General features: G+C 30.1%; 1 protein-coding gene and 1 long non-coding RNA gene across 2 annotated transcripts; one reads left to right on the forward strand and one right to left on the reverse strand.

Moving 5' to 3' along the window:
• Positions 1-1,478: 1,478 nt before the first annotated feature.
• LOC117132828 lies at positions 1,479-2,068 on the forward strand. The gene is made up of 2 exons (XR_004456448.1): positions 1,479-1,551; positions 1,586-2,068. It is a non-coding gene; the product is annotated as an uncharacterized LOC117132828 (long non-coding RNA).
• LOC103861377 (cysteine-rich receptor-like protein kinase 17) lies at positions 1,746-5,631 on the reverse strand. The gene is made up of 8 exons (XM_009139079.3): positions 5,269-5,631; positions 3,649-5,125; positions 3,423-3,548; positions 3,233-3,333; positions 2,941-3,151; positions 2,604-2,841; positions 2,369-2,522; positions 1,746-2,275 (listed from the first exon to the last, which is right to left on the reverse strand). Exons 2-8 carry the CDS (start codon positions 4,502-4,504, stop codon positions 1,943-1,945), a joined length of 2,019 nt encoding a protein of 672 aa, XP_009137327.1. The 5' UTR covers positions 4,505-5,125; positions 5,269-5,631; the 3' UTR covers positions 1,746-1,942.
• Between the last annotated feature and the right edge of the window lie 5,244 nt (positions 5,632-10,875).

The raw sequence follows: 10,875 nt of genomic DNA on the forward strand, positions 1-10,875 counted from the left end.
TAATTTGGATAGATATATATGTGTTATTTGTAAAGTTTCCTTTTTAAAAAAAATTTACTCTCAAGTTGTGTTAAAAAAAGAACTAATCTTTTCTCTCCAAATTTCAATAGTGGGTTTTTTGCTGAATCAGTCAAACAGAAAGTTAAAGTTCAAACTATTTCCCATGTGGACATAAAACTGGTGACTAGGGCTGGATAAAATATCCGTAAATTTTAATTTAATGCGTTAATCGTTTCAATTCGAACAGAAAAATCTGGATATCTGTAATTCTACGAATAAAAACAAATACTAATATGAAATATTCGTAAGAGACAAAACAAATCACAAATACTAAGGAGGGGTTAGTGGCAGATTGATTTTTAAAGAGTTGAAAAATTTAAAGATTCTAGTGTTATTGGTAACATGATTCTTAAAGTTCTAAAAAGTTTGGTGTTATTGGTGTGGTGATTTTACAATTCCACATAAATCTTTTGTTATTCAAAAAGTTAAGTATTTTTAGATTTTGTAATTCTATTAAACTATGGTGTTATTGGAACAAGGATTCATTACATTTTAACTCACTACTCAAGACTTTCAAAATACTAGACTTTACCCATGTATTCTCAAAGTTGAGATGACAAAATCAATATCTCTTTATCAAACATGCAAATATAATACGTGAGAAGCATTATCAATTTCATATAATCTCTTTTATCAAACATGCATACATATAACTATTAAATAGATTCCATGCACAGTCACATTACAACACATCAAAATGATAAACCCATAATTCTTTTATACACCACAACACGTTGAATTCCCTACACAAGCAACTCTATTAAAACCTTGGTTTCCACTGAATTCCATACGTTATACTGTTTTTTTCTTTATCATCCATTGCAATCTTATGAGAAGTTAATCAATATTAGTAAGAACATACACACAAAAATATTTTATCACAAACAAACAGGTAAACATCAAAGTTCTTGCTAGTAGTCTAAAAAAAATAAAATAATGAAAGCAAACGTAAACTTGAAAGCAACAAATATAACAATCAAACCATTTTAATACTTTTGTTTCAAAAAAAAAAAAAAAAAAAAAACCATTTTAATACATGATATAATAAAAAAAAAGAGAAATATATCATAAAAAAAAAGATAAGAAAAAAAGAGAACCAGAGCCTTGTATTACCTTGCGAGCTTTGATGATGAAAAAAAAACAAAGAACAATTGTAGAACGCTCATTTTTTTTAGACACAATTGAACACTTATTTTGAATATATTATATGGAAAATAGATAAACAATAGTAGAAAAAGTTAACATAAATCATAATAAGTCATCGCCAATCAAACCAAAAGAATATATAGATTCTATAAATATGGGAAGATATATTGTCAGAATCAATGAAAATATTTACAAAATTAAAATCCTTTTGAGTTTTGAAATCAGCGTGAATTAGCTCCCCACTAACCCTTCCCTAAAAATTTTAGGAACGTATATCCAATCTATGTGTATATATATATATATATATATTTAAAGAATTATATATGAAATATATAATTATTTTATGTATTATTTTTATTTATTAAGTTATTTATTTTAGTTATTAATTTTTTAAGTAAGTATTTTTTTTTTTAATTATATATTATTTTATATTATTTTGAACCTTTTTATTATGTAATAATTATTAATTATAAAGCAGAACGGATCATCCGCGAATCATTTAAATAGTCCCGGATATTCAAACTAACGAATACTTAAAATCGTATAAAGCGAATGCAGATCAAAAACTCAAGTATTTGTACGAGACGGAGCAGATCACAGATACGTAAAACTCAAGTATTTGTACGAGATGAAGCGGATCACAGATACGTGAGATTTTTCCGGATATCCGCTCCATGCTCATGCAGCCTTTGTGGAAACTAGAAACAACGTAAACCAAACAGATCATCTTCACTATTCAACGAGGATTAACCTCAGTAATTGTTGCTTCATCCACTGAACAAGTAAAAGACTTGCTGCTCGATTGATTCGGCTCCAATCCCTGGGATGAAGAAGTCGTTCCTGATCTGTTCCCGAAAAAAAATCCCGGTGGCAGAGGTACAGGCAGAGTAATAGAGCTTGTTGTGAGCATTTGGTGAATCGTTGACATTGTTGGACGATCTGCAGGATTTTCTTGAACGCACAACAGTCCAATATGAATGTATCTAACAACTTCATCGATGTTACAGTCTTCTTTAATACCAGGATCAATGAGATCAGGCAATGATTTGTCCTCCCAAAGTCTCCAAACCTGTAGATGTTACATAATATGTATTCAGAACTATGATCGTTATATAAAATAATTAATCAAAGTTTGAGACTATGTTAGATTCTAATTGCTCACATAAGTGACTAAGTTGTTAACTAAACCATCTATCTGGTAGAAGCTGCTATTCTTTTTGCCACTAATGATCTCAAGAATCAGTACTCCGAAGCTATACACATCTGACTTCATTGAAAACTGTCCATGTGTCACATACTCAGGTGGCATGTAACCGCTGCAAATAAATACATGTTAAATTAGTTGCAACAGAGTTTATTTATCAAACTCCATCAGTTGCATAGAAGTATATACTCACAAGGTTCCAACTACTCTTGATGTGTTGTCTACAGTTTGGTCCATTCCAAAGATCCTTGCCATTCCGAAATCAGCAATTTTTGGATTCATATCAGCATCTAACAGAATGTTACTAGCTTTTAGGTCGCGGTGTATGATCTTGAGCCGTGAATCTTGATGAAGATATAAAATCCCACGACTGATCCCACCGATGATGTTGTGTCGCGTTGTCCAGTCTAACAGAATTCTCTTACTAGCGTCTGAATATTTTATGCATAATCACAATTGTCTATGTAAAATAAGAAGAAACAAAAGAATAAAACTATATCTTAAGAGTTAAAATTTAGAAAACAACTGACCAACGAGGAAATAATCAAGGCTTTTGTTGGGAACAAACTCATAGACGAGTAACTTTTCTTCTCCTTGTAGTGAAAACCCAAGAAGTCTAACCAGATTCCTATGTTGAAGTTTTGCAACAACAACAACCTCATTCTTGAACTCTCCCTCACCTTGTCCTGATGTTTTGGACAGTCTCTTTACTGCAACTTCGGTTCCATTCATGAGAATGCCCTTTATTAAACGAGGCATCATCATTTCATTATTTACTCAGGAAAGAAGCAATATAGGTGGGAAGATAGAGTATATATATACCTTGTAAACCTCACCAAATCCACCTGCACCAAGCTTGTTGGCCTCTGAAAAATTGCTCGTTGCAGCTTCAATTGTCTTGAAATCAAATTGAACAGATTCCGCTTCATTTAAGAACCAACATTAAGCTCGTTAAGAAATGTTCGTAGGCCGTGAGATTCTTCATATCACAATATCAATCAAGGGAACTCACTTGGAAGTTGCATGTCTTGGTTTTTCTTTTTCCTCTTGAACATGACAAGGCCTAAAGAAATCAATACTATGGTAACAACAATACCTACAACTATCGCTAGGATAATACCTACTGAGACCTTTTTATCTGCACAAAACCACCAGTTCACAAGAAAAAACATAAATACACAAAAAAAAAATTCAATAAAAACAAGAACTGCTCTGGAATGGTTTCTAAAGTGACTTGCCTTTCTTGGTTATATTAGTCAAATTAGATACAGAAGGACTCTTTGGAGGCGGCAGTGAAGGCGGATGTTGAGCATTAATATTATCAAAAGCACCAGAGAAATTATACAACTCCCACCGGAAAAAGCAACTTGGCCGCAATAAAATGGTGCCTCTCTTCGTATGAAACCATTTCTTATAGTAATCAACGCTTGTCTCTAGACAAAGACTACAATCCTTTGAAGAAATATCTGGAGTGCATTGCAGCAACACCAATATGTTCCCATAAACCGGCACTGGAGCTACATCCTTTGAATAGTACTTACCAGACAACGATAAAGAAGTAGATGAACTGTTTCTAACCGAGGAAGAGATTCTTGTGATCATAGGAAGCACTAACCCGTCCCAGACACTATCAAACTCCTTCTGGTTTTCCTCTCTTATGTCATTTTGATTATAAAACGGTGTAATAGGCTCTAAGGCGAGGACCCCAGAGAAGGACTTACTAGAGTAGCGAACAAGGCAAAAGATCTCTTCACCTGACCACATGAAAGCATCAGTTTGGTTCAAACAGGTACTTAGTATACTATCTGAGGCGCCCTGGATACAGTAGGAGCAAGCTTGTGGTTCAGCATCCGGAGCACACATCCCCAATGCATAGACTCTGTCAGGGCCTACCCCGATGGAGCCGTTGAAGTAGCCGGCGAGAGCCGTGACGTTAGAAGCAAGAGTAGAGTTGATGAGACGGCGGTTCTTCTCATATGGACTATTGGGTTTGAAAGTCCCAGCAGCTTCGTTACAAGTTTGTGCAGAAACAAAAATGGGAGTGGAGCTTATGAGTAGGAAGCAGAGGATTGATACAGAGCTCTTCTTTCCCATTTTTTTTCTTGATTTGATTATTTAGATAATGATTGTGTGTTAAAGTATGTGGTTCTTATCAAAAGTTTGTATTAGTCTTAAAAAAAAAAAAAAAAGAGTTTGTATTAGTCTTACTTGAATGGCGGCACATGCACATTAATGAGAAAGGTGACAAGTTTGAATTATTGTGGGAGACTTTTGGAATCTTATAAGTCAACTTTGATTGTAGGTGAGGGAAATTAATGAGAATAACATACAGTTGAGCCTAACTTAATACCACTAGAACATAATAGGACATTTACCTTTTACCCCTTCATATTAACAGTAGCATCTAATAATAAAATACATTCGGTCTATCAATATATAAGTCCGTTACCAAGAGTAATATCCTTTAGGGCTCATCAGTTGCTTGTCAGTCAAGAACAAATATCAAGTTTTGAAGAAACCGGCTTGAACCACTCTTGGAAGCAAGAGAACAGCATAGAGGACTAACACCATTTTGGGTTTACGAAAGAAGGATAGATTTTAGCTTCAGATTCAACGAGGACTAACACTTGCGATCAATGCATCATCAACAGAGCAAGCGAAGGACACGAACCTTGCAGCAATCTCTCGGCTAATGGGTCTGATGCAGATCTGTCCCTGAAAAAAAAAACAAGGTTGCTGAGGCACAGGCAGAGTAACTGAAGTATTAGGTTAGCATTCGAAATATTGTGGACATTCGAAATACTCCTGTACTGTAAACCGTTCCATGTGGAACAATGGTGATGAAAGCAGAGAATGACCGGTTCGAGTAGCGTGCGAAGCAAGTTTTGTCACATGACCATGAGAAAAACAGACGGCTCGAACCAAATTGAGAGGTTTCCAGCTTCCATTTTCGCCAGATGCAAAAGTAAAGAGAAATTTTAAAGCATACGATCTCAACAACAACAAGTGTCGCAGCAATAAATCCGTAACTCTGTTTCCCGTCCCTATGTTTATCAGTTTGTCCTGAACTTTGGGTTTGAAAGTCGCAGCAGCTTTGTTACAAGTTTGTGCGGAAACAAGAATGGGACTGAAGCTTATGAGTATGAAGCAGAGGGTTGATACAGAGCTCTTCTTTCCCATTTTTTTCTTTCTTTTGATTATTCAGATAATGTGTGTTGTGTTAAAAGTATGTGGTTCTTATCAAGATATATCAGAAGTTTGAATTGTCTTACTTGAATGGCCCATGCACATTAATGAGAATGTGACAATTTGGAATTTTTGCGGGAGACTTTTGGACGCTTTAATTTCAACTTAGATTTTAGGTAAGGGAAACTAATGAGAATAAGTATAGTGGAGCCTACTACTAAAACATAATAGGACATTATCTTTTACCCCTTCATATTAACAGTAGCATCTAATAACAGTGGCGGATGTAGAACTACTATTAATCGGGGGCACAAAATTCTAATCAACTCATTTAAAATAAAAAAAATGTTTCATTACTAAAAAAAATTCCTTACAAAATTATCTTAGGATATTTCATATTTTGGATATCCATTTATTATTTTTCTATTTCCAGGATCACTAGATAAATTTTTTAAATCATTTCTAGAGTTTTTTTTTTGAGATGACAAATCATCTTTAGAGTTTTCAGACGTAAATGCAAAAAAAAAAAAATTAGGCTTGAAATATTTTCCATTAAAATTTTCTATGAAAAAAAATTTAGTACATTACTATAGTTTCTACGTTCTCATAATTTCTTATTACTTAAATCACATAAATCAAAATTTCATTTAGTTTTACGGTTAAACTTTTACCTTTTAGTTTCTCTCTTGAACTCGTTAATCTTTTTGTCTGCGGTGTTTAAATTTTTGTGATTAGGGAGAAGATATAGAAAAACGTGGGTGTAGTTAGTTCTGGGTGTAGTGTAATTAAGTAGATTTCAACTTCATTATTATTTCCTTTAGCTTTTGATTGAACTTTTTAAAACTGAACTTATATTTATTTTGGGCTACAATAGATTTATGTCATATAATAATGTGTTATAGATTGTTTAAGCTGAAAATATAAAGCTTTGTTTCTTGATCAATTATTACATAACTATATCTATACTATTATTTACGAAGTAAATTTTTGCAATAAAGCTCTCACGTTGAAAGTTAGAGTGATTAATATCGTTTATACCCTTAATGAATAAAATGTATAAATAAATTAAAAAATAAAAATGAATTTTTAATTGATTTTGATTAGATAATTGATTATTATTAAGAATAGTAAGAATTATCCAAAATCTGAAAATATAATTTAAAAAAAAGATAACTTATGTATATATTCTATTGTTATCTGAAAAAGTCTTTTAAGTAAAAAGTTAAAAACATAAATTCTATAACTAAATATTAATTATATAAAATTATTAATTATATAATTAAAAACAGAAATGTTGAATTATCCAAAATCTAAAAATATAATTTTAAAAGATAATTTCTATATATATATTGTATTGTTATCTGAAAAAAGTATTTTAGTAAAACGTTAAAAACATAAATTATATAATTAAATATCAATCAAACAATTTTTTTTAATTATATAATCTATACTATTATTTGTGAAGTAAATTTTTGCAATAAAACTCTCACGTTGAAAGTTAGAGTGGTTAATATCGTTTATACCCTTAATGAATAAAATGTATAAATAAATTAAAAATAAAAACAAAATTTTAATTGATTTTGATTAGATAATTGATTATTATGAAGAATAGTAAGAATTATCCAAAATCTGAAAATATAATTTAAAAAAGAGATAACTTATGTATATATTGTATTGTTATCTGAAAAAGTCTTTAAGTAAAAAGTTAAAAACATAAATTCTATAACTAAATATTAATTATATAAAATTATTAATTATATAATTAAAAACAGAAATGTTGAATTATTCAAAATCTAAAAATATAATTAAAAAGATAATTTCTATATATATATATATATTGTATTGTTATCTGAAAAAGTATTTTAGTAAAACGTTAAAAACATAAATTATATAATTAAATATCAATCAAACAATTTTTTTAATTATATAATTTAAAACTATTATTTGCAAAGTAAATTTTCGCAATGGAGTTCTCACGTTGAAAGTTAGAGTGGTTAATATCGTTTAACCCTTAATGAATATAATGTATAAATAAATTAAAAAATAAGAACGAAATTTTAATTGATTTTGATTAGATAATTGATCAATATTAAGAATAGTAAGAATTATCCAAAATCTGAAAATATAATTTAAAAAAAAAGATAACTTTTGTATATATTGTATTGTTATCTGAAAAAGTCTTTAACAAAAAAGTTAAAAACATAAATTCTATAACTAAATATTAATTATATAATTAAAAATAGAATATTGAATTATCCAAAATCTAAAAATTATAATTAAAAAAATATAATTTATATATATTGTATTATTATATGAAAAAAGTATTTTAGTAAAACTTTAAAAACGTAAATTATATAATTAAATATTAATCAAATAATTTTTTTAATTATATAATTAAAAATATAATATTGAGTTATTTTAAGATCTATTTAGTAATGAATATATATATATATATATATATATATATATATATATATATATATATATATATATATATATATGAATATGTTTACCTCTCTCTTAAGCTATCGACATGGAAAGTCACTCTCTGACAGACCGATAGGTGTATCTGGGTTTTATTTCTTTGGCTAAATTTGAGTTTAACTTTAGGCTTATACTATGAATAATTGACATGACTTTTTACTCTTCAATATTATTGAATGTGTTAATTATTTCTTAATACATAGTAGATAAAACAAAAAGAAACACAAATTTGAGTTTAACTTTACCATATGTACCTCATCGTGTGATAATTTATAAAGTAGCAACGAATCTATAAGTTCAGTAAATTTGCAATTGTCTACTTCAGAATTTTAAATATATAAATAGTCAACAGTAGTGTGTTGAATATTATATTCATATGATTTAAAAGCTTTTAAATATTTTTATTTTTAAACATATACCAAAAACCTTATGAAAGTAAATATCTATTCACGTTCTCAACAACTTCAAATACTACCAACGCCAAAAAAATTTTAATCAAGTGCAGGAAAACTATAATATATTTAAAACTACAATAAATACATTAGTTAATGAAAAATACTTTAAAAAAAATATTATGCATGCATATATAAATATTAAGAGATATGTATAAAAGGAAATAAAAGTAACAATAACTTAAAGAACAAATTGTATAAGACTGAGAATATTTATGATTTGTGGTCTAAGATATATTCAACTTATTGTCACAAAAAACTTAATAAAAAAATACATACTTTGTTTTAAGAACATTAAAAATCACTTTAAAATTTTTAACATTTTAAGAAAAATTATGAATCAATAATATTAATATAAAATTTTTTCCAAAAAACTCACCACTAAATGCATAAACAAAAAAACAAACAAACCCTAAACCCTATAATTCTAAGCATTATTCTAAACCAAACCTTAAACCCAATCTAAACCAAACCCTAAATCCTACCTGACCCTAAATCCTACCTAAACCCTTAACCCTATCTAACCCTAAACCCTACATAAATTAAACCCTAATCCCTAACTAAACCCTAAACCTATCAAATCGTAAACCAATCTAACCCTAAACGTAAACCCTACCTAACCCTAAACCCTATTTAACCCTAAACCCTACTAACCCTAAACCCTTCCTAACCCTAAAACCCTTCCTAACCCTAAAACCCTACCTAAAACCTAACCCTAAACCCTACCTAACCCTAAACCGTACCTACCCTAAACCCTACCAAACCCTAAACCCTACCTAACCCTACATAACTTTAAACCCTACTAACCCTACCTAACCTAAACCCTACCTAACCTAAAACCTTTCTAGCCCTAAACCCTACATAACCCTAAACCCTACTAACCCTAAACCCTACTAACCCTAAACCCTACTAACCTTAAACCCTACTAACCCTAAACCCTACCTAACCCTAAACCCTACCTAACCCTAACCCTACCTACCCTAAACCATTTCTAACCCTAAACCCTACCTAACCCTAAATCCCTTTTAACCCTAAACCCTACCTAACCCTAAACCCTTTTTACCCCTAAATCCTACTAACCCTAAACCCTACTGACCCTAAACCCTTCTAACCCTAAACCATCCTAACCCTAAACCCTACCTAATTCTAAACCCTACCTAACCCTAACCCTACATAACCCTAAACCCTACTAACCCTAAACCTTACCTAAACCCTACCTAACCCTAAAACCATTCTAACCCTAAACCCTTTCTAGCCCTAAACTCTACCTAACCCTAAACCCTACTAACCCTAAACCATACTAACCCTAAATTCTACATAACCCTAAACCCTACCCAATTCTAAACCCTACCTAACCCTAAACCCTACGTAACCCTAAACCCTACCTAACCCTAAACCCTACCGAACCCTAAACCCTAGCAACCCTAAACCCTACCTAACCCTAAACCCTACCTAACCCTAAACCCTACTAACCCTAAACCCTTTCTAACCCTAAACCCTTTCTAACCCTAAACCTTGCCTAACCCTAAAAACTGTACCTAGCCCTAAACCCTTTCTAACCCTAAACCCTACCTAACCCTAAACCCTGCTAACCCTAAACCCTGCCTAAACCTAACCTTAAAACCCTACATAAACTTAACCATAAATCCCATCTAATGCTAAAACTCTACCAACCCTAAACACTAAAAAATAATCTCAAAACTTAAAGTTAGAAAGACCTAAACTCTACCGCTATGTAAGTTGTTGTTGTGATATTCAAATACAAATTACATAGCAGATTTTAAATCTTACATCCATTATTTTAATTGTCAAAATATTTTAAAAGTTGTATCTTATGAATAAAAAAGGGAAATTATATTTTAATAAAGTTAAATTTTGTTAAAATAGAATGAAAAACTATTATCATAAATAAATAAAGAATTTTGATAAAATTTGAAAATCTTCGAATTAATAAACAATTAATTAAAGTTCTCAAATATTTATTTGCTAATAGCCATCCTTAAATATTTGCTCATTCACAAAAAAATAATATTCCTTACATAAATTGGAAACAAGTTTTGTTTTTTGACTAGATACCCAAGTTTAAATTATAACACTAAAATATTTTAATATTTAATTGTTCAGAAATAACAAGTTAATGTTCTTAAAACAATAACCATCCTTAAATCTTTGCTCATTCAAAAAAATAATATTCTTTACATAAATTGGAAACAAGTTTTGTTTTTTGACTAGAGACCCAAATTTAAATTATACCACTAAAATATTTTAATATTTAATTGTTCAGAAATATATATATTTATATATTCGAGAGTAGACAATGCATAGATGATACTAAATTGATCG

This window comes from Brassica rapa, chromosome A03 (genome assembly GCF_000309985.2).
Source record: "Brassica rapa cultivar Chiifu-401-42 chromosome A03, CAAS_Brap_v3.01, whole genome shotgun sequence".
NCBI classification, from domain to species: Eukaryota; Viridiplantae; Streptophyta; class Magnoliopsida; order Brassicales; family Brassicaceae; genus Brassica; species Brassica rapa.